This window comes from Bos grunniens, chromosome 4 (assembly GCF_055505025.1).
Source record: "Bos grunniens cultivar Pamir isolate PY7600 chromosome 4, Bosgru_T2T1.0, whole genome shotgun sequence".
Taxonomy (NCBI): domain Eukaryota; kingdom Metazoa; phylum Chordata; class Mammalia; order Artiodactyla; family Bovidae; genus Bos; species Bos grunniens.
The window spans coordinates 107192867-107217432 of record NC_141168.1 but is presented as its reverse complement, the minus strand read 5'-3'; the positions used below and the strand labels follow the sequence as shown (position 1 = coordinate 107217432).

General features: G+C 41.7%; 1 protein-coding gene across 22 annotated transcripts in view; it reads left to right on the top strand.

The window, feature by feature from the left end:
- The window catches only part of DYNC1I1 (dynein cytoplasmic 1 intermediate chain 1), a 382305-nt gene that overhangs the window by 72921 nt on the left and 284818 nt on the right, over window positions 1–24566 (top strand). For 15 of the 22 annotated variants that reach the window (XM_086397756.1, XM_086397763.1, XM_086397764.1 and 12 more), the window contains 2 exons: window positions 1637–1696; window positions 23801–23916. In XM_086397756.1, coding sequence (XP_086253882.1) covers window positions 1637–1696; window positions 23801–23916 — 176 coding nt within the window. The remainder of the gene's footprint in view (window positions 1–1636; window positions 1697–23800; window positions 23917–24566) is intronic. The other 7 variants (XM_086397769.1, XM_086397758.1, XM_086397761.1 and 4 more) reach the window with 1 other exon arrangement.

Here is a 24566-nt window from a genome sequence, read left to right as displayed (position 1 = left end):
ATTTGCATTTTTGTATGCCAATACAACATTATAAAGCAATTATCCTGCAATTAAAAAATCAAGAGAAATAAACATGCATCCCAGGCATGGGCCTAGGCATATTCTTATAATTTAGGGATGTAGCTCTTCCTGCTATTTTGAGACTTAATTCCAGAGTTTAACAGCAAACAGTCATAAATACACTGATGTATAATAAAACCATAGGTAAAGATATCTTATGAAAAAAGTAAAGCAGGATAAGAGGACGGGATGAAGAGTGGCAAGGAAGTGCTGCTTGCGGGAGGTGGTGAGAGAAGGAAAGCCTCTCTGGGCAGGTGACATTTGAACTGAGACAGAAACTAAGCAAGCAGAAGCATGAGCCACATGGCTCTTTGGGGGAAAAAACATCAAGGGGGACACAGTGAGGGAGAGGCTATCCCTTAGAGATGGACTGCGGAGAGAGCTGCAGGCCAGGTCATGAATTGTCGCATAAGCCATGGTAAATCCTTACAGACAAGGAAACTGAGCAGGCTTCTCAAACTTCAAAATGCCCCCGGATGACCTGGGGCCTTATTAAACTGTAGTCCAGAGTCAATGAGTCTGGGTGAGATCTGAGTCTCGGCATTTCCAGCAAGTTCCCTGAGATGCCGATGCTCCTGGTCCGTGAACCACTCTCAGGGTAAGCACGAGGGTGCAGGGGTTGAGAACTGAAGCAGCATGTCCACTATCACAGAGCTGGTAAGTCACAGAGGCAAGATTTGAATCTCAGGTGCCTGACCCCAAAGTCCCCGCTGTCCGTTGGCTGCCTCCCAGGTACTTAAGCCTCACTCACCTGTTAACTATATACCATGCAGGAAATTTAAAGGGCCTACCAGAGAAAGGTCCTTGTGTGTGCTGTTCATGGAAGAGCTCCTTTTATGTGGTGGAGAGATAACAAGGGAAGTTGATAACTATTGGTAACCTTGGTAACCATTGATACTTTGTGCTAGCTCTTGTGAAGTACTTAGAAGACATTAAGACATTCCTGGCATCTTGCGAGACATATGATATTGCCATTTGTGACCATCTTGGTGTAATACATAAGAAACACCAAAACACCCATGAGCCTCGAAATCTAATGCACTGTAATTGCAGTCACTGACCCAAGGAAGCCAGTTATTCTCCAGGCTCTGCAGTCATGCTCTGCCTGGCCCAGCCTCCCCAGATGCTTCTACTCTGGCCCATTCAAACCCTTGCAGTTGATCGCCATCACTGTGGGGAATGCTTGCTGCTCCCTGGTGTGGCTTGGCTCTGGGGTTCATATGAAGCAGTTTACATGCTCCAGTCAATCATGCTTCAGTATAGAATGAAACGACAATGAAAAGGGGGTGTGTGGGGGTGGTTGAATATTTTGCTCTGGGTTTTCTTCCATGGAAACAACTGTAGCTTCCAGTATCAAGCAGTTGTTCCAAAGGAAGGACGGCTTCTCTTTCTCTTGTCCCTTGATATCCATGGGGTCTTCCTGGCTCCTGGGGGCTGTGGGGGTGACAGAGGGGAGATGTTCTGCGTACATATTGTATATGCTGTTGCCTTGATGAATGACATGGTTTGGTTTGGTTCGTTTCCCTCCCCTTTTGTTAATTCTCTGTGTTCTTCTTCCTTTGTGCTGCGCGATTAGGACCCTGCAGTGGGACACAGACCCCTCAGTGCTGCAGCTGCAGTCAGACTCAGAACTTGGGTATATGTCTGCTCTTTTGTTACTCCTTTTATTATTTCTTTGCTACGGTTGTGTTGAAAGGCCGGAGCCGTTGTTGCTCTTGCCTTTTTCCCCTTTGTTGAATTTCCAGTTTAATAAGTTTATTTCCTTCTGTTAGTTTGCCTTCTGCAGTTACGCTTTGAAGAAAGTCTCTCTTTGTGGAAAACACCACAAAAAGATGGCTTTTGACACCCCCTCTTTTAATTCCTAGTATTGCAAAACAGCCCTCCCCCAAATGAAAATTACAAGCATATCACCATGCCTCTGCTTCGAGGTGGGGCGCACAAGTTCTGTGACGACAGATATGTTTAACTTGATCCTCGCCATCTTCCCCTTGACTAACAAGTTACCTTAAGTTAATCTTTGTCTAAAACCAGTATGAAAATGTGTCTTGTTTGTTGCCCTTTCACTTTTTTGGGAACTCACAATTGGCATTTAATTTGAATCCAGTTTGAGGGTATAAAGATTCCTGTTAAAGAAAAAAATAACGCTTTGTTGAATGCCTCGATATTAAGAAATCTCAAAATTATTTGATTATGGATAATGTCTCCTGCATCCTAAAGATCATTTTTTTTTTCAGGTGGAAATGTATGTTAAAAGGTAGCCTCAAAATTGAAAATTCTTCCACAAAGAATAAAATGCACAGGCAATTCCTGGAAACTTAGTTTACTTCTGTTCCAGGGTTAGAGTTAGCTGATTTCATGCAGGAGATGTTTCCAGTGGGTCCTAGCTGTGCGCAAGCTTAGGAGCGCCGACTATGTGCTTCTTTTCAACTTGCTTTGGTGAATTCAGATCATCTTGAAATCAGCCATGGTAGGGGTGTTTACACCACAGAAGCTGACAAATGCTTCAAACCAGGGCTTATTCCCTTTCCCTCAAGCAAGTTATTGAACATTTACCAACATGCCACTGGGTACCTCCATATGTGAGTAACAGATTTTATTCCAATATTTTGTAAAGCTATTACTTTTTATTTCTAAATATAACCTGATGAATCCTGATGTGGGCATTTATTATTTATTTGAATTTCTGAGATTTCTGGGCTTGTATCTGTGAGTTTCTATCAATTTTAGTACCTACTGTAGACATGTTAAGTTGAAGGGCTATCTTTATGTTAGGTTAAATGCCATCTGCTGTGTCCCTTTATGCATGCAAAAGTTTTCTGCAGACTCTTAACACTGCTAAGCCAAAGAAATATCCTAACATTTTGGGTAACTGATACACTGTTTTTTTTTAACACTACTAAATTATTGGCTGTTGAGTTATAGAGTTCACTGTATGTTTTATTTCCACTTGTATTATTTAAATAACCAAAAAAAAATATGGCTTAAATCAAGCAGAAAAACAATGAATACATAATATATTACTGTTCAGGGGAATTTCAGAGAGTAATTCTTCAATATTTCATTGTGGTTTTTATAACAAGGAGGCTAGAACTGGCAGAGACTTTGCCGTATGCACTTAACAGATTTTTTAGACAGATTGTGACATTGGTAAATTATACGTGCTGGTGTGGAACAGTTAGGAATTTTCCTATTTTTATCTGTTTTCCAGGCAAAAACTCAGTTAACTATGCAGATGAAAAAGTATCCTAGGGAGATGGCATATCTGTGACTTCCACCTTGCCAGCCATATTTTATTTCAGAGTGGACACAGTGAGTCAGAGAACAATGGGAAATGAGACTTTTTTGTGGTTTGTCTTAGAGTTTGGAAGGAATGTTCAAAGAATATTTGAGAGAGGAGGTTGTTTCAGTCACGTTACAATTTCAAATACGGATTTAATGAAATTTTCTGTCTTGTAAATAGTCCTGTGCAGGCAGTCTTCCTGTCACACATGTTTTTATGAAGTATTGTTTGTTGTTCAGTTGCTAAGTCGTGTCAACCTCCTTTGTGACCCCATGGATTGTGCAGCCTGCACAGGCTCCTCTGTCCCTGGCATTTCTCAGACAAAAATACTGGAGTAGGGTGCAATTTCCTTCTCCAGGGATTCTCCCCAACCCAGGGATTGAACCCACATCTCTTGCGTCTCCTGCGTTGGCAGGTGGATTCTTCACCACTGAGCCACCAGGGAGGCCCTTTATGAAGTATGTCTCAGGCAACAAGAGTTTTGTCAAGACATGTTCAGTTCCTCTTCTTGATTCTGCGCATAGAGTTGACCATAACACATAACTGGCTCTGTCAGCTGATTCTTTTTTAACAGCTTTATTGAAGTATAATTAACATTAAAGACATGACACACATTTGAAGTATTCAGAATGGCAGGTTTTAATGTATACGCACTCGTGAAGTTGTCACTGCAACCAAGGTAATAAGCAGAGTCATCGCCCCTAAAGGTTTTTTCCCACCCCTTTGTCATCTTCGCACCTGCTTCTCCCCCTCCTCCCAGACACCTGATCTGCGTTATGTCCCCGTCCCTTAGTTCACATCTCCGAGAATATCATTGTAAATGATATTCCCTTTCACAGTAAATGTGGCCTAGTAAAAACAGCTGCTGCTGTTAAGTGGCTTCAGTCGTGTCCAACTCTGTACGACCCCATAGACGGCAGCCCACCAGGCTCCCCCGTCCCTGGGATTTTGGAGTGGGTTGCCATTTCCTTCTCCAATGCATGAAAGGGAAAAGTGAAAATTATTATCTGGAGACTCATTCATGTAGGTGTGTCTCAGTAATTCATTCCTTGTATTTGCTGGCTAATGTGTTGTATGGATACATCGCAGTTCATTTATTTGGTCACTTTTGATGTGCATTTGGGTTGTTTCCATTACAAATAAAAATGCTATGAACATTTATGTACAAATATTTTTAGCCAATATGTGTGCATTTCTTTTGCATAAGTATCACCAAAGTGGAATGGCTGAAGCATATAATGAATGTATATTTAAACTGCCAAACTGTTTTCAAAAGAGTTTTGCCATAATACGTTCTCACAAGTAGTGTATGAGAGCCTCAGTTCCTCCACATTCTGGACAACGCTTGGTTTCGACTTTTGAAAAATTATTTTTTTACTGTTATTAAAGAAATATAATGGTATCTCATTGTGGTTTTAGTTTGAATTTTCCCAGTGACTAATGGTGCTAGGTTATCTTTTTGTGTGCATATTTGCTATTTGAATATCTTCTCTGATTAAATGTCTGCTTAAATTTTTCTGAACTTATTATTTACGAATGGAGTTGTTGGTTTTCACATTACAGAGGTTTCATGTATTTGGAATACAATCCTTTACCTGAAACACAATGTGTAAATATTTTCTCCCAGTTTGTCACTTGCCTTTTTCATTCTCTTAATAGTGTCTTTAAGAATGGAAACCTTTTTGATTTGACAAATTCCAGCCTTCAACTTTGTTCTTTTATGAGTCATGCTTTTTAGTGACATCAGTTTGTAGTAATTTCTTAAATAGTTGGTAGAATGTAATTCACTTGTGAGACCATTTGAATTTGAAATTTTATTTTGGGAAGTTTAAAAATACAAATTTAATAACTTGAGCAGTAATGGAGCTATTGAGGTTATCTATTTTTTTTTTTTTTTTTGAGTGAGCTTTGACAGTTTGTGATCTTTGAAGTAATATGGCCATTTTGTCTCTGTTGGCAAATGTGTTGGCCTAAAATTGTGTATACATTCCTTCATCATCCTTTAATTATTTGCAAACTCTGTAATTACCTCTCTCTTTCCTGATAATTGGCAACTTTTGTCTTGTGTTTTTTCCTTCTGATAAGTATGGCTAGGTGTTCATCAGTTTTATTGATCTTCTCAAATAACCAGCATTTGGTTTCATTGATATTTCTTGTTTTTCTATCTTCTATTTGATTGATTTCTACTCTGATATTAATTATTGCTTCTCATTTGCTTAATTTGTATTTAATGTGCTTTGTTTAGTTCTTTAAGTGGAAGCAGAAGTCAGTGACTTGAGAATAATATAGATGTGTAGTGCTGTTTCTAATATAGGAGTTAATGCTGTTAAATGTCCCTTAAGCATTAAGTTCATGTCATCTTGCAGATTCTTACACAGTTGTTGTCATTTTCATTTGGTTAAAAACACTTTCCAATTTCTCTCTTTATTTCATCTTTAACTGATGAGTTGTTTTGAAGTGTATCATTTACATTACACATATTTGGAGATTTTTCAGAGACCTTTCTGTTACTGATTTATAACTTATTTCTACTGTGGTTAGAGAACATACTTTGTATATTATTTGTGTATCATTTTAAACTCCTTAAGACTTATGACTCATTGCATAATCTGTCTTAGTAAAAGTCCTGTGTACCCTTGAAAAGGGTGTGTATTCTGTTCTTATTGGGTAGAATATTCCAGATTTGTCAATTAGATCAAGTTGGATGATTATGATGTTCCAGTCTTTTATATCTTTTATGTCTACGGCTTCTAACAATTATTAGGAGAAGAGTGTTGACGTTCCCAACTACAGTTTTGAGTTTTTCTGTTTCTCTTCGCGATACTATCAGCTCTTATTTCGTGTATTTTGAAATTTTGTTATTAGGTACATAAATGTTTGGGATGCTTATATCTTTTGATGAGTTGATTCATTTATCATTATGAAATGAACTTCTTTATCACTAGTAATACATTTTGCTCTGAAAACTGCTTTGTCTGGTGTTAATAGGGCCACCCTAGCTTCCTTCTGACATATGTTAACATGGTCTATCTTTTCTCATCCTTTTGCTTTTTTAACCTGTTTGTTGCTTTACATTGAAAGTGCATTTCTTATACGTGTCATATAAATGGATCTTGCATTTTTATTATGTTGTGATAATATCTGCCTTTTAGTTGGAGTATTTATATTGTGTACATTTAATGTGACTATGGATATGGTTAGATTTAAATCACTGTGATATTAATATCTGCTCTCAGACTCGTTCCAAATAGGAAAAGGAGTTCATCAAGGCTGTATATTGTCACCCTGTTTATTTAACTTACATGCAGTACATCATGAGAAACGCTGGACTGGAAGAAACACAAGCTGGAATCAAGATTGCCGGGAGAAATATCAATAACCTCAGATATGCAGATGACACCACCCTTATGGCAGAAAGTGAAGAGGAACTCAAAAGCCTCTTGATGAAAGTGAAAGTGGAGAGTGAAAAAGTTGGCTTAAAGCTCAACATTCAGAAAACGAAGATCATGGCATCCGGTCCCATCACTTCATGGGAAATAGATGGGGAAACAGTGGAAACAGTGTCAGACTTTATTTTTTGGGGCTCCAAAATCAGTGCAGATGGTGACTGCAGCCATGAAATTAAAAGACGCTTACTCCTTGTAAGGAAAGTTATGGACAACCTAGACAGCATATTCAAAAGCAGAGACATTACTTTGCCAACAAAGGTTCGTCTAGTCAAGGCTATGGTTTTTCCTGTGGTCATGTATGGATGTGAGAGTTGGACTGTGAAGAAGGCTGGGCACCGAAGAATTGATGCTTTTGAATTGTGTTGGAGAAGACTCTTGAGAGTCCCTTGGACTGTAAGGAGATCCAACCAGTCCATTCTGAAGGAGATCAGCCCTGGGATTTCTTTGGAAGGAATGATGCTAAAGCTGAAACTCCAGTACTTTGGCCACCTCATGCAAAGAGTTGACTCATTGGAAAAGACTCTGATGCTGGGAGGGATTGGGGGCAGGAGGAGAAGGGGACGACACAGGATGAGATGGCTGGATGGCATCACTGGCTCGATGGACGTGAGTCTGGGTGAACTCCGGGAGTTGGTGATGGACAGGGAGGCCTGGTGTGCTGTGATTCATGGGGTTGCAAAGAGTTGGACACGACTGAGCGACTGATCTGATCTGATCCTATATATTCTTCTTTCTTGATATTATTTTGAACTTTCTTTTGTATTATTGCATTTTTTATGATTCTATTTTACTACTTCTTGATGTTAACCATATTTCTTCATGTTATTATTTTAGTGGTTGCTTTAGTGTTTATAATGTACATCTTTGGCTTATCTTATTGTGGTTTTGATATGCCATCATCTGTTGGTTCTGGGTCAGTTTCAACTGATTGACTTATCTCTACCTTATAGTTATGTTTTCCTTCTTGTTTGTATGTATGCTGATTTTTGACTAATATCAGACATTGTGACTGTTGGCTATGTATTGGATATATTGGAATTCCTATAAATCTTGAGGTTTGTTCTGAGATATGGTCAGTTCACTTGAAAACACTCTGATTCTTTCAAATCTTTTTATGGTTTGTTAGTTGGGACTGGAGCAGTGCTCAGTCTGTGACTAATTGATTTTGGTATTGAGGCAAGATCCTTTATATGCATTCTATACAACCTTGATGGTTTCCTGCCTGGGTGGGCGGAAACAGGAACATTTGTGTTCCTGTGTGCATGCCTGAAACTATTACCTCTAATTCCTCCAGGTAGTTTTCCCCTTGGCCTCAGGTAATTTCTTCATTAGTATCCCATGATCATAGGATACTAAGCTGAAACCTCGAGAGATCTTCCCTGCTGCACCACACACAGCCTAAAAGCTCTCAGTTCAGTAAACTTAGGGAGTATAGGACTTGTCTTATGTTTCTCTGCTCTTATGTGTCCCTTTCCTTCATTGCTTAACCTCTGCTGCTGCTGCTAAGTCACTTCAGTCATGTCCAACTCTGTGCGACCCCGTAGACGGCAGCCCCCCAGGCTCTCCCGTCCCTGGGATTCTCCAGGCAAGAACACTGGAGTGGGTTGCCATTTCCTTCTCCAATGCATGAAAGTGAAGTCGCTCAGTCGTGTCCGATTCTTAGCGACCCCATGGACTGCAGCCTACCAGGCTCCTCCATCCATGGGATTTTCCAGGCAAGAGTACTGGAGTGGGGTGCCATTGCCTTCTCCACTTAACCTCTAGTATCTTGCAAACTGTTGTTTCATTCAAATTTCTGTCCTTTTCGGGAGTTGTTTCAGATGGAGGATAAATCTGGTCATCTTGACCAGAAGCACCAACATTGTGTCCCTTTTGTATGCTGTTATATTAACTATGTGATCAGCAAAACAGGTCCCAGAATAGAGGAATAAGGGAGAAAAAAATAGCTTCAAGAAAATTGTGAATAAAGAAAAGTTCTTTATTTTTTACCAAGTAACTGCTTATGAAAGCACCCCAAATACTTAAATTTCATAGGCAATTATAATAATTATATATTTATAATTATAATAAAGTATAATTATATAATATAATGAATATTATATTTTAATAATATAAACATTATAATTTAATGTTTTAATGATATAAATTATTGTGATATAATATATAAAATATAATAAATACTATAATATAACTATAATATTTAAGTGAATTGAAGATGGTCAAAGTAAAAAACGAAATAATAGGATAAAAAGAGTAAGTTAAAAGATCATAGGATCTAAAAGTTTATACTGACTGGCAGGTGAGTAAATGCATTGAAATTTGGACAACTTTGAGGGAGGGATTGTGTTTTAAATGTCTCTTTGTTGTCTTATGAAGGGACCTTAGGTCAAATTCCACTGTGAGATTGATGGTCTTTAGGGAGATGTGTTGCGTCAACATAAGGGGTGCAGTGGAGAGAGGGAGGCAGAGATTCTCAGTGAGGAGTAGAAATCGATGAGTAACAAGGGTGTTTTGTTGCCCTTTGCCCTATATTGTTAGGCTTAATATATAGGAATATATAGTGGCTTCTGATTTTATTGAAGCCTCACAATTATATTTCCTCTGTGTCTTAGTGTATTAAACTCTTAGTAGGATTTTTGAGATATTTGGAATCAAAGTGACATGAGAAAAAACTGAGGCTGTGAAGGATTTGGTTGCTCCTTACCTCAAAGAGGAACTTAGAGAGTCCTCCAGTCCTTGGGAGACTTTGTTAGAAGGTGGTGACCTCTTCTCTCAACCTTCTCTTTCACCTCTCTTTTCTGCTGAAAGAGAGAGTGAATATTACTCCTGAATCCACCAGGCACCATCTCAAACTGCTGTGGTGAAACAGAGTGATCCCTCTGTTAAGAACAGAATTTAAACCAGCTCTGTAACGGCACCAGAAAAACACATATCCTTCAAGATGGTGGGAGGTGTTTGAGAAGATCTCACCTGCCAGTTCTAGAGATCTTTTCATGTTTTAAAGTTACTTTTCATTTGCCTAGCAGAATAGTAATAACCTCATTAGCTTTTGATGAAGTACCCTCTTTAGGCTTATTCTCCGTAGTTTGTCAGAAATTACTTTGCATTATGTTTAAATCTCTGAATTAATTTTTAAGGTTTCCCACATGACAGTACCTGGAATTTTCTTGAGAATGATATGGGTTGTATTCTTGATCCAGCTGACAGTCTCTGCCTTTTCAGTAATACCTAATCATACTTTCTAGAGAAACTGGAATATGGAACAGCAGCTTGGGAGGGGTGTGCGTGTGTCAGAATCTTTAAATATACAGCGAATTCTGACCCATGAAAAACTTTGATAAATTGATTTTTAACAGATCCAGTCAAAATTTTGGCACAAGAGAGGGAAAAAGTACTTTGTTTACAAAGTCCTCAAACATTTCTTGAGAAGTTGTTACCTGCTGGTCTTTGTTCTCTGCCCTCAAGAACCCCGAGTAAGCAATTATAGGATATTTTCTGTTCTGTGCTCACAACTGGATTTTCATAAAATAATATTCCTCTTTTATTCCGTTTCAGAAAAATTAATATGGTCAGTTGGGAAGGATGTATCCTTACCCTTTGGTACTCAGTGACTTGAAGATTTCTATAATTTTAATAGCTTTACATTACAACTTCTACAGAAGGTTGTTCATAAATATTAAGTCAATTAAAGGACAGTAAAATTTTTATATCATTGTTGTCATTTATATGCAATATTGGAGAGAATACATTTTCATACCTTCTGATCTTATAAATCTAAACTTTCAATTTCCTTTATAAAGTGGCTACTTGATAGCACAGCTCCCACCAGTATTGCCAAGCTCTGTATAACCATGACTATTTTGACTTTTTTCCCATCCTTGGAATTTGCAAGGTTTACTTGTGTGGTGAAGTTGAAGGCAGACCGTTTAACTGTGCCTGTTGACTGAACCAGACTTGACATTTGCTTCTGTTGAGGAGAAATAATTTGGCTGCCAAGCCAATATCTCTGCACAGTAAGAAGCAAATATCATGGAAATGAACTAAATACTTCCTGGAATGATTTTTTGAATGTGAACATAGATAGCGGAAACCGATCCTTCTTGAGGTCAACCATCGAGCTGCTTCCCAGCCCTGGGAGAAGAACACCCACTCTGAACACAGAGGATGCACTGCGTGTGGGGGGCTGCGATGCTGGGTACCCCATCTCCACCTTCGCTCTGTGAAGTCCCATTCACAACTCTCAGAGCAAGTCCTGGAGACGTCACGCACCTTATGATACCAGCACACAGTGTTAGGAAAACAAGCTGACCTTTTGTCATTTTTAACAACTTCTTTCATATTTCATGAGTTTCTGTGCTCTTAGTGCTCTCGGCGCTTATCTCCTATGGATGCAGCATTTTCTTATGTGCCTCTAGGTGGGTGGCTGCCAGGACCACATTTTCTCCTTTCTCTTTTTTTCATAGCTTTGGTCTTAAGCTTCAGATAGTTGGAAAACTCCTCACTCATAAACTCACCCACTGAGGTACTCATTTGTATCCCAAAGCAGATCTTTCTCTGGATTCCCCAGTGTCTTCCAGTTGCACTACTTACTTTCTTCCCATAAGGCGTGAAGGCTTGACATAGTCTCCAGTTTATTCCTTTTCTTTCACCCTCTGTACCAAGTGAATTGCCTTAATTCTTTTCCAGCATCACCGTCTACAGCCTATCCTTCCTGTTCCCAGTGGCAGCAGCCCTCAGCGCTTGCTCATCACCCTGGACCTCATCTCCACATTGTCTACACTGAGGGTTGCAGCTCCAGGATTCATGCCTCTGGCTGCCCTCCTTTGAATTAATGCTTCATCTGGGCTCTCTGGTTACTGAAGCCACCCATTGTCTGTTGGAAGGTCCTTTTTCAATCCCCCTTTCCTTTACACTTAGCTTACTAGCTCCACCGCCCCCTCCAGCCTGGTCGCTCATTTGTCAAAGAGGGAGATTCAGACTCTATTCTTCACATAGGTTGCATGTGTGCTCAGCCCTGTCTGACTCTTTATGACCCTCTGGACTGTAGCCCACCAGCCTCCTTTGTCTAGGGGATTTCCCAGGCAAGAATACTGGAGTGGGTTGCCATTTCCTCCTTGAGGGCATCTTCCCAACCCAGGGATTAAACCTGCATCTCCTGTGTCTACTGCATTGGCAGGCAGATTCTCGACCACTGCGCCACTTGGGAAGCCCTCTTCACATAGTTGCTGCATTTTTAAATGTCGCCTTGAAGCTGTCATTTTTTAGTAACTTTCAATAATTCTTCATTGTCTACAATGTAAAGTTCAAGTTCTTTAGCCTGAGATTTAAAGCCCTCAAATTATCTGGCCTTAGTGCTACTCTCTGACCAACCTAGATACCATACTGAAAAGCAGAGACATCACTTTGCCAACTAGACAACAACTTTGTCTAGTCAAGGCTATGGTTTTTCCAGTGGTCATATATGGATGTGAGAGCTGGATTGTGAAGAAAGCTGAGTGCCGAAGAATTGATGCTTTTGAACTGTGGTGTTGGAGAAGACTCTTGGGAGTCCCTTGGAGATCCAACCAGTCCATCCTAAAGGAGATCAGTCCTGGGTGTTCATTGGAGGGACTGATGCTGAAGCTGAAACTCCAATACTTTGGCCACCTCATGCAAAGAGTTAACTCATTGGAAAAGACTCTGATGCTGGGAGGGATTTGGGGCAGGAGGAGAAGGGGATGACAGAGGATGAGATGGCTGGATGGCATCACCGACTTGATGCACATGAATTTGGGTGAACTCCAGGAGTTGGTGATAGACAGGGAAGCCTGGCGTGCTGCGGTTGATGGAGTCACAAAGAGTCGGACACAACTGAGTAACTGAACTGAGCTGAACTGAAGTGCTACTCTCTAAATTTATCTTCTGCTGCTACTCAACTAAGTCTTCTGTTCTGAAAACCTGGTCTCCCAGGCGTCAAATGTGAATTCAGTCTTTAGATCTTGGTCTAGGGATCTGCTCCCTAGAACACCACCTCATTCCTTTTTACTTGACTGAGTCTTACGTCTCCTTCAAGACTTACATCAGGCCTTCAGTTCTAAGTGAAACTTGTTTCATTTACCCAAACGCATAGTAATCTGCCTGTTGTACTCTCCTGTCCCACTTATAATGTCAATCGCTCATGTTGGCTCTTATTCTGTTACCTTTCATTCTTATGTGTTTTTTGGGGTGTTTGTTTAGTCTCCTTGTCCTCTGTATTGCAAGGAGCTGGTCTGGTTCTGTGCCTCAGAAATGGTGTGTGGTTGCTGATAATGGTGTTGGCTTAAAGAGTTCCTGTGCCAGTTGTCAAGGACAGTGTAGGTGCCCACATACCATTTTTGGACAAAGCAGAAAGTGGCACCATCATCACTCGCACTATCTTAAGGGCCTCTTTTTTGAGAAACCTCAAGGAATTTTACAAGGAGCACTAGGAGACAAGGTCACTGGCAGCACCGTTCGTGTCTGCTGGGGATGAAACACTCACATGCAAACAAGCATGGATGAAAACCCAGCAGGGTTGAGTCTGGAACCAGTGTAGATGTTCTTTCATTCCCTGGCCTTGATCTGCCTTGGCATCGGGCCAAATAGCTCCTTATCTCTGGGAACATCCTCTTGATTTGTCTGCTTGACTTCCAGGTTTCTTCCCTGCTCCAGAGACTGCCTGTCAGTACAGTGACCCCTTTTATTTTCTGGCTGCTGAGTGCTGCACACTGGCTTCCGATCCAAGACTCTGCCACTTTATCTGCTGCCCACACTCCTGCCACCAGCTTTAACCAGTATATCCTCAACTTTATAAATTTCCAGTCCCTGGACACTCTGAGACTGCTACTCGCAGGCCCATTATAGAGAGTCTTCTGTGACTCACAATTTGTAAAGTTTGAACTGTTTCTTAGATGCTTGGTATATTCTTACTGTGGCTTTTCTGTACCTTCACATAGCCTCTTGTACTGTGACATTAAAAAAAAAAGTCTACTAATGTGAGTCTTGTCTACTTTCAGTATTGGTGATGGGTCAGAAACTGAATCATCAACTCTGATGTAAGTGCATCTTTGAAGATTAGCCGATAGTATCTGTGAAATTCCTACAGTAGCCTTCTTGCTTAATACTTGTAGCAGTGTGGAGCCAGATCTCCAATATTACCGGGTTCCCTTTTGAGTCCAGTAGATAGTACTGTAATATCAGTGCAGTTTCCTTCATTTACCTTGAGTATGAAATGCAGGACATCAGGTTTGCTGCATCTGATTTACTTGGTCTGAAATAAGAGCATCAAAAAGAGTTGAATTGTATCTAACTGATTCAGGAAGAACTCAGTGATGCTAATGATAGGGATGAATGATGTGCTCAGTGTTCTGAAGGCCTTCATGATCCCTGGAAAGCTCTCAGGTGATGAAGTCCCTCCTCTTGAATCTTGTCCTCATATAGTCAGAGTTGGCCAGTGCTTGAGGCCCATGGGCATCAACAGGGAGCAATATTCATGGCAAAGCCTTCCTCTGCTCCCCTGTACAATCTTGCCACTGAGCATTAAGAAAAATTAAGCATGAGTCAACTGGATATCCACAACTGGATATCCAATCTAGATATTCAGAAGCATGAAGTTGAGCCCCTACTTCACATATATGCCAAATTGATTCAAAACACACCAGAGACCTAAATGTGAGAGCTAAAACTATACAACTCTTAGGAGAAAGTAGAGTTGTAAACCTTTGTGACCTTGGATTGGGCAGTGGTTTCTTAGATTCACAAAAGGCACGAACAGCTAATGAGAAAAATAAATGAACATCATTACAATTTAAAACTTTTGTTCTTCAGAAGGCATCATTAGGAAAGTGAGAAGGCAACCCACAGAATGGGATTAAATATTTACAAATAATACATCTGGTAAGAGCTTCCCAGGTGGTACCACTTCCCAGAATCCATCTGCCAGTGCAGGAGGTGCAGAAGACATAGGTTCCATCCCTGGGTCGGGAAGATCCCCTGGAGGAGGAAATGGCAACCCACTCCAGTATTCTTGCCTTTAGAATCCCATGGACAGAGGAGCCTGACAGGCTGCAGACCAGGGGTTCACAAAAGATTGTTCATGACTGAGCAACAGGGCATACAGTTCAGTTCAGTCGCTCAGCCATGTCTGGCTCTGCGACCCCGTGGACTGCAGCACGCCAGGCTTCCCTGGCCATCACCAACTTCCAGAGTTTACTCAAACTCATGTCCGTTGAGTCGGTGATGCCATCCAATCATCCCATCCTCCGTCATCTGCTTCTCCCACCCTCAACCTTTCCTAGCATCAGGGTCTTTTCAAATGAGTCAGTTCTTCACATCAGGTGGCCAAAGCATTGGAGTTTCAGTGTCAACATCAGTCCTTTCAGTGAATATTCAGGACTGATTTCCTTTAGGATGGACTGGTTGGATCTCCTTGCTGTCCAAGATACTCTCAAGAGTCTTCTCCAACACCACAGTTCAAAAGCATCAATTCTTTGGTGCTCAGCCTTCTTTATAGTCCAACTCACACATCCATACATGACTACTGGAAAAACCATAGCTTTGATTAGACAGACCTTTGTTGACAAAGTAATGGCTCTGCTTTTTAATATACTGTCTAGGTTAGTCATAACTTTTCTTCCAAGGAGCGAGCGTCTTTTAATTTCATGGCTGCAATCACCATCTGCAGTGATTTTGGAGCCCCCCAAAATAAAGTCTGCCTCTGTTTCCACTGTTTCCCCATCTATCTTCCATGAAGTGATGGGACCAGATGCCACGATCTTTGTTTTCTGAATGTTGAGTTTTAAGCCAACTTTTTCACTTTCCTCTTTCACTTTCATCAAGAGGCTTTTTAGTTTCTCTTCACTTTCTGCCATAAGGATGGTGTCATTTGCATATCTAAGTTTATTGATATTTCTCCCAACAACCTTGATTCCAGTTTGTGCTTCTTCCAGCCCAGTGTTTCTCATGATGTACTCTGCATATAAGTTAAATAAGCAGGGTGACAATATACAGCCTTGACGTACTCCTTTCCCAATTTGGAACCAGTCTGTTGTTCCATGTCCAGTTCTAACTGTTGCTTCCTGACCTGTATACAGATTTCTCAAGAAGCAGGTCAGGTGGTCTGGTATTCCCATCTTTTTAAGAATTTTCCACAGTTTGTTGTGATCCACACAGTCAAAGGCTTTGGCATAGTCAATAAAGCAGAAGTAGATGTTTTTCTGGAATTCTCTTGCTTTTTCTATGATCCAACGAATGTTGACAATTTGATCTCTGGTTCCTCTGCCTTTTCTAAATCCAGCTTGAACATCTGGAAGTTCATGGTTCACATACTGTTGAAGCCTGGCTTGGAGAATTTTGAGCGTTACTTTATTAGCATGTGAGATGAGTGCAATTGTGCAATAGTTTGAGCAATATCCAGAATATATAAAAATCTTTTGCAACTCCACAATAAAAAGACAACCCAGTTTTAAAATGGGATAAGAATTTAAATAGGCATTTCTTGAAAGAAGATATATCGATGGTCAATAAGCACATGAAATAATGCTGAACATTATTATCCATCAGGGAAATTAAAAGCAAAACTCCAGTGAGATACTACTTCACAGAAACTAGGATGGCTATAATGAAAAAGACAGATAATAATAATGGTTGACAGGGATATAGAGAAATTGGAATCTTTGTATACTGCTAATGAGAATGTAAAATGTATAACCACTTTGGAAAACAGTTTGGCAGTTCATCACCAATTTAGACATAGAGTTACTATAAGTGAAAGTGTTAGTCGCTCAGTCATGTTCGACTCTTTGGAATTATCATATAACATAGCAATTCCATATATACCGTATACATATACATACAATTCCATATACATACCAATTCAAAGAAAATTCATTTTCAAGAGAATTGAAACCATACACTTACACAAAACCTTGTACAAAAATGTTCATAGCAGCATAGTTAATAATAGAAATGGAAGCAACCCAAATGTCCACCACCTGATGAGTGGATTAAAATGAATGTGGTGTATGCATACAATGGGATATTGCTTATAAACAAAACGGGATGACATTCTGATACATGAGATAACGTTGTTATTGTTCCATTGCTCTTTCGTGTCTGACTCTCCGTGACCTCAGGGACTGCAGCACGCCAGGCTCCCCTGTCTTTCACTGTCTCCTGGAGTTTGCTCAGACTCATGTCCATTGAATCAGTGATGCCATCCAACCATCTCCTCTGTCACCCTCCTCTCCTCCTCCCTTCAGTCTTCCCCAGCATCAGAGTCTTTTCCAGAGTCAGCTCTCTGCTTCAGGTGGCCACAGTACTGGAGCTTCATCATCAGTCCTTCTGATGAATATTCAGGGTTCATTTCCTTTAGGACTGATCTACATTTACGTTTGATCTACATTAACCTACGTGAAAGAAATGAGACACAGAAGGCCACATACTGTGACATTCCATTTATATGAAAGTAAACAGAAGTAGATTAGTGGTTTTCAGGGGCTGGAGGAGGGGAGACTCCTGTATTTCAGTGAATACAAGATTTCTCTGGGAGGTAAGGAGAAGTCTATGCAAGTCCACATGTGAGGTTATGTAAGTTTCTGAATATGCTAAAACCACTCAATTGTATACTTTAAAGGGAATATTTATAGTATGTAAATTTTATTTCAATAAAAAGATTAAGACAGCCTTGATCTTAATTCTGTGATCAAAGAGCTGTGCTTTTTGATCCATGCCATCCCAAACCAGCCCCCACCACCCACATCTGTGTCATGTCAAAATAATTTTCCTATTTAATTCTTAGAGGCACCTTGACAGTAGTTTCTTGGAAATCTTTTTTTTTTTTTTTTTTAGCACTTCCACACTTTTAGCACAACACAACTGCCTCCATACTTCCAGGTCACAGATGCAGTGACTTCAGAAGCTGAAGTTCTCTTGTTCATGGCTTTGAACGGAATATAGGCCTTTTTAAAAACAGGGACAAAACCAAGGTATCCCACTTTGGTAGATAACTCTGTGCTTTGCAAGTATTTCTTCTTTGTACTATTAAAAGTAATGTCTAAAGTACTAACTGCATTTTAAAATACCAGTAAGGTTTCTCTTAAACTCTCCTTCATGTTTGAAATGGGAGAAGAGCCACAGAGTTTATAGCTGTGTGCTTGTTTCTCAGCCTTTTCTTTGGGAGTAAGTCTGCATAACTCCAACTTTCTTCTACTTTCGTAGACATCATAGACCCTGATAAAGTCACACTTTGGGCTTCATCGTGCTTGGATAATGAAACTTTGCAAGTAGCTAGGAAAGTCATGCTACCCTTATGGTGGGTGGATAGGCAAAGACAAGACAAGTGAACCAGAAAGGGAAATGGGCACAATGATTTAGGCAAGGGAGTCATTTTCCTCTTGTGATGCACATGTCTAAGATAAGCAAGCATGCATGTTCAGGCATGTCCAACTCTTTTCGACCCTATGGACTGTAGGCCGTTGGGCTCCACTGCCCATGGAATATCCCAGGCAAGAATTCTGGAGTGGGTTGCCATTTCCTCTTCCAGGGGATCTTCCTGACCCAGGGATTGAACCTACATCTCCTGCACTGTAGGCAGATTCTTTACCATTGAGCCACCTGAGGGCAAATGGACAAACCTGGGTGGGTTAGACTCTGCTAGTGGTGGACTGGAAATTTCAGCACCCTCAGGCCTGGCAGATAATCTTCTCAAACTTCACATAGTTTCCATTTTTATGCTTTGTCAAGACCCAATTTTTATTTTCTGAAGAAACATTTCAACTCTGGTGCAGTATGGCTTTGCTCAGCCAGCTTGCTCAGCCAAGTCGACAGGACCAGGTGGAGAGGAAGTTTCCAGGGTTGGCAGTGGGGAGTTCAGCCCTCGCCCAGGGAGGTATGGGCCCATGTCACTTTAGGATCGGGCCAAGTCAGTGAGTAAGGGATCTGTGGTTTCATTGCCTAGTGTCTCTGGGATCCCCTGCCTGACATCATAGTTTTAGATCTAGTGTAGACCCTTGGGTTGATCCTAGAGGGAGAGCGGTGAGTGGTCACGAAGAAAGATCTTTTAGTTCTCTGCCCAGGAATTAAACCTGGGTAACCTGGATGGAGGGGTTCCTTGGTGGCTCAGATGGTCAAGAATCTGCCTGGAATGTGGGAGACCTGGCTTCAATCCCTGAGTTGGGAAGATCCCCTGGAGGAGGGCATGGCAACCCACTCCAGGATTCTTGCCTGGAGAATCCCCATGGACAGAGGAGCCTGGAGAGCTGCAGTCCATGGGGTTGGAAAGAGGTGAACACAACTGAGCGTCTAAGCACAGCCAAACACAGCACAACCTGGATGGAAACCAAGAATCCTAGCCACTCAACCACCAGGGGCTAGAAGCTAGACGCGAAGTGGCTCTGGCTCTTGCCCCTGTTTGAAAGCAAGAATGTTTCAAGGGGGCAAAAACTAAAAGCAGGTACAAAGTTTATTGCTAGAGACACAGCACAGTGTATGGGAGAGTACACAGGACAACAGCTATCTCACTCAGAAGCAGGGCAGAGATACACACTCAAGGGAAAGGGTGTGGGCATCTTCTCTAATGAGGAGGAGTGCAGGCAGACACTAGGCAGCCCACACTCCCAGAGGAGCAGGGGCATCCTGGGTGAGGAGCAGCTAGAGGCTACATAAATCACTCATACAGGAAAGCCCTTCTAGGTCTTTGCTTCCCTTTGGCCAATTATCTTGTTTCTTTCTTCACACCTGACTGGTCCATGGATCCTCCCCAAGATGCATACACAACGTTTTGCTAGGATGGATCCCACTGCAGAGGCCTGAGGGTGCGTGTCCATACTTATTATGGGGCGGGACCCCCTCCCTTTATGACCCCCAAGAAGCCTTTGTTCCTGTGTGCAGACAGGGGAGTCTTCCTTGACCTCAGGAATGGGCCCCTATCTCTTTGCTTTAGCAGAACTCAGCTTTTACCACTAGCTTTGACCTTGGAGTGTCTGGGTGAGGGCAAAGCTTGCATTTTACTTTACTTGACAAATGCCAGGGGTCTGGCCAGAGGCCCACGGGCTCCTGCCTCAGCATCGGGCACTTCATGCTTTGTGTGCTGCCGTCTCCTTCGTCTGACACTTATCCTCTTGCCCCCTCACTCATCTTTGCTCACCTTTGCCTGTCTCAGAGCACTTGACAAGCTTGGTCCAGAGATCCCATCCCTGCTCTGTGGGACTGAAGCCTCATCCTTGAAGATGGAGAGTCCCAAGGGAATCTGGAAACAATGAAGCCTCTGTGTCTACACTCTAATATTTCTGAATCAGTGCTGCTCAGCCTTTAGTCAGAATCGTGATCACTGGCAGGGGTGCCGGAGTGACTGAAACACAGGCTGCTGGACCCTATAATTTAGTATTAATGCCGTGTCCACCACAGCCTAGCTAATTGAATTCTCAGTTTTCCTTTTACATCATGCCTTCCTTCTCCTTTTTCTAGTCTCTCCTTCCTTCTTTCTTCCTCAAACATTTATTCCATGCCAGCTCTGTACCTGACACGGACCTAAGCCCCTGGGCAGTGAGATAAATTAGCCAGGGATAAATAAGAAAGTCTGCAGTCAAGTCAGACATGAAAATAAGGTACTGACAGGCAGCAGGGCTCTGGTGGAAGTGTGGGGGGCAAAGGCATGAGCTTTGAAGGAGGGGTGGAGGGACAGCAGCAAAGGTCTCCCAGAGCCCACATGCAACTTAGAGCCTAATTAGAAGGAAAGAAATTATAGTAGCATTAATTCTACAATGTGGTTCCCCACCTCCTTTGCTGAGTAGTTTAATTTGTACCCAGAAATAAAAGAATTAGGGGCTGGTAAGACTTTGAACCAAAGTAAGACATACAATGCACTGTATATGTAATTTTAAGGAAAATACTATATATTTCATCTTGTAGACATAGTTATATGATAGTTTTGTCAGAGGATGGAATTGTAGAAGTATTTTAGGGAAGCTGAAAGTCTCTATCACAGGGTTGTATGCACAGGTAGCTTTTGCATCAGCTGAGACATACGGACCCTAAGGCTGGCCCAGGAGAGACCCAGAGGTGGGGACACAGCTGAAGAACACTCCTAAGGGGAAGGTCTTTGCCACGGAAGGGTGCCACCTTCTGGCCAGATGTTCAGGAATGGCTAGAGCTGGGAACAGTTGTGTGGTACTCATACCGTTTCAAGCTGTTTTGAAAACAGTTTTCATGGTAATGATAACTTTTAGTTAGAAGAAAACCAAGTGGACTCTCTCAAGTAGCCAAGACCTACCCAAGTACCTGTGAAAAGAAAGAGTGTGAGGCTTATGTTTTACTGTCAGAGATAATTTTAAAATCTTCTATTTAGAAAATCAACTTTGAGCATTCATAAATCTGCATTCTCTGTTTTTTGAAATAGAAAGCATATTATAATCAGTCAGAAAAATAAAAGTAAAGCCACCTACTATGTAAGTGCCAGGCACTAAATTAAGTACTTTACAAGTATTAGCTTCATTTAATCTTCACAGTCATGCAATGACATGTACCCATTTTATAGATGAGAAACATGAGCCCTAGAGGGGTTTGTCACTTGTCTAGAGCTTTTATGCACCATTTGGCTGGTAAGTGACAAAGCGAGGATTTGAACCCAGTTTCTATCTGAACACGTGACTTAACGATTATGATATGCTGCAGATAATCCATGGTGGATTATCAAATTGCAGATCAGCTTCTTGCCCAGAGCCTGTGGCTGGGCTATACCCAACAAGGCAGACCTACAGCTTTTGCTTGCATCTTATTAGCCAGATGCGCTGGAATTCCTGGCTGCAGGTATAAGTATCTCCTCTTGGATTTTGTGGGGACCTTTGGGCCTCACAGATGCCCGTGGAAGTCTAAACCCTAGGGTGACCTTTCCATGCCAGGTGGGACCCTGATTCAAAGGCGTCGGGGTACACTGCCAGCCCATGTTTCCTTTCCATCTCTTTGCCTAGATGAAGATGGACTTCTTTGGGGCCTCAGAAAGATGCTCTAGGCTCTTAAACAGCAGGAGGGGCTTTGCCTCAAGCAGTCCTGTGGTGTCTAGTTCTGTTTTCTTCTTCAGATGCTGCAAGAAAGACCCATTTCAGGAAGAAAAGCACACTTCTCTGACCCAAGGAGGATTTAAAATAATACCTGAATTTCTTACTCTGAAACCTTGAGCTTTTTACCTTGCTTGGTGATTTTGTTTCCAGTATATTTTGTGTGTTCTGGATGAGAAGGTTGCCAGGGAGTGCTGGGTCCCCAGCCTCACCCTCCTGCGCACTATGTGGTCCAGACATCCGAGTGAGTGAGGCCAAGTGGCCGAGGCCTGTGTGGAGCTTAGTGGGGCTACAGTCGTGCTCAGTGGGGCTGCAAAGACGACCAGTGGGGCTTTTTCTCTAAACTAGCCTTTATTTGTGTCTACTATGTGCTCATCTTAGGTTTCACCTCAATTATTTTAGTAATTCATAAAAAAGAAGAAATTTGTGTTTGGGAAATTATACATGGAAATTCCTAGCTATGGTATGCATTTTCTTTCAGTGTATTATTACTATCTACTGAAAAAATACAGTGAATCTGTACCATTGCTAGTAATAATTCAAAAAATAATATGAATAAGGTGAGCTGCTATTGATGCTAGAAAGCTAGGAAATATGGATTTTTGGCTAAATGGTTAAGTAACCTTTCTTTCTCTATCAGAGAGACACACATATACTCTATTTCCTGGAAATGTTAAAGCAATATAGTAAAACATGTCCAATACTGATACTAATCTATGTATTAAAATAATGTTTCAGAAACTATTTTAAAATATAAATGTGTGTAAATTGTTACGTATGTATGTGTATTAATACATATGTGGCATATGCATTGTAGGTATGTGGCACATATACATTATCTGTAATAATCCTAGTGCTAAGCAATGGTGATGTCTCCATTTTACAGATGAGGAAACTGAGGCATAGAGAGATTGGGTAACTTATGCAAGCTCACGCACATAACTGTCAAGCGGTGGGATAGTCTGTGTGCTTAACCACGAGACTCTACTGCCCCCATGAGGAGGTGTTTCCTGGGTGACGCAGGAGGCACTTTGGATACGAGGGGTAACTCAGAACTGACCGTTAAGAGCCTCAGCTAGGAGTTTGACTTGGTGGCAACAGCACTGCACCAGGGCTCAGACCAGCATCATTTTAGCCCCGGTTCTGCCATTTATGAGTCGCATATGTTTGGGCATGTCTCCTCCTGACTCTCACGTTCCTCATCTATAAAATGGAGATGGTGATAATATGCCCAGACATTTCGTAGAAGGGTCGTGAAGACAGCTGACATATGTGAAAGACATCTGAAAACACTTCACATGCTCCACAAATATTCAGAAAGGATTTGTCACATGCTCACAGCTCATTTGGCAGTTCTGAACTAAAACTGGACCATTCTCAGCCCAATGCCCTGTTCACTCTTCTGTGGCATGTCAGCGTGCCTTCGAACAAATCCATGCACTGCTCTGTATTAGCTCCTTTTCTGGAGAAATGGGAGATGTTATGCTCCCCCTTGGAATATCATCCTCTCATTACTATCGTAGAGAATATTTTCTCCACGCAGCAGTCCTCTCTTTTCCCTTCAGATTTGAGAAGTGTTAGTTTTCTTTTGTCCCTCTTGCCTAAGAGACTAGAACACTGTATTACAAATGAAAACTTCCTTTAACCGAGAAAAATCAGATTTGCTCAGAGTGGAAGGAGGGCCTCGTTTGAACTGGAGAAGATCCAGTTTTGCAGATAGAAAAGCTGAGGGTCAGTCTGAGGGGGCACGTAACACCACCCAGCAACACAGAGGCAAAGTGGCCAAAACCAAGTGTCCAGACTTCCAGGCCAGGCCCGGTTCTACTTCACGACACTGCTCCTTGCGCTGAGAAGCTGTGGATGTTTGGGGTTTATTTATTTTAGACATTTGTTTTATGCCTGATAGATCTTCTGTGAGGAATGCCTTCCGTCTCTAAGTCTTTGTACTTCGTTACTTCCAGACGGAGACTGCATAAGCTGGGCGTGTCGAAGATCACCCAAGTGGATTTCCTGCCCAGGGAGGTAGTGTCCTACTCCAAGGAGACCCAGACTCCTCTGGCCACACATCAGTCTGAAGGTGAGTGACGTCTTTTGTTTACTTTCCGTGTGATCTCTGGGGAAATGGCCAGGGAGCCCCATCCTTCTTGTTGATCTTGTATCTTACCGTAAGACATCTTCACAGGACACAAATATAATGACACACCAAAAGCTGAAGTCTCTTTGGGCTCTGGTTTTGGAAACGACAGAGAGGAAGCCCAGTGGTACTCCTCCAGGGGGATCGTGAACTTTCACATGGCTCACTTAGGAAGGTCACACTTAGTCAACACTATGTGAGGCCAGGGAACATCTCCAAGGGAAAATGTAATAGAAACTTCTCCGAATTTTATTGGTAAGAGTGTGTGTACGTTAGACTCATCATTTACAGGTGTCAGCAAACTATAAACCCCACCCGCTCCTCGACGTAAAGTGTTTGGGAATCCAGCCACACCCAGGCCCACGTATCGAAACGACTGCTTTCTTGCTGTGTGGTAGAGTTGAGTGCTTATGACCCATATGGTCTAAAGTCTTGACTGTAATCGGCGCTTTTCCGAAAAACTTCTCTGTCCCCTGACTTGCTTTGCCAATTCAGCTGGAAACATACTAAGAGTTTCTTAACACAGTTTAAAGACTTAACACGCCAGCTCCATGGAGGGGAATGAGAATTGAACTTCCCTGCCTCCTTTGTAC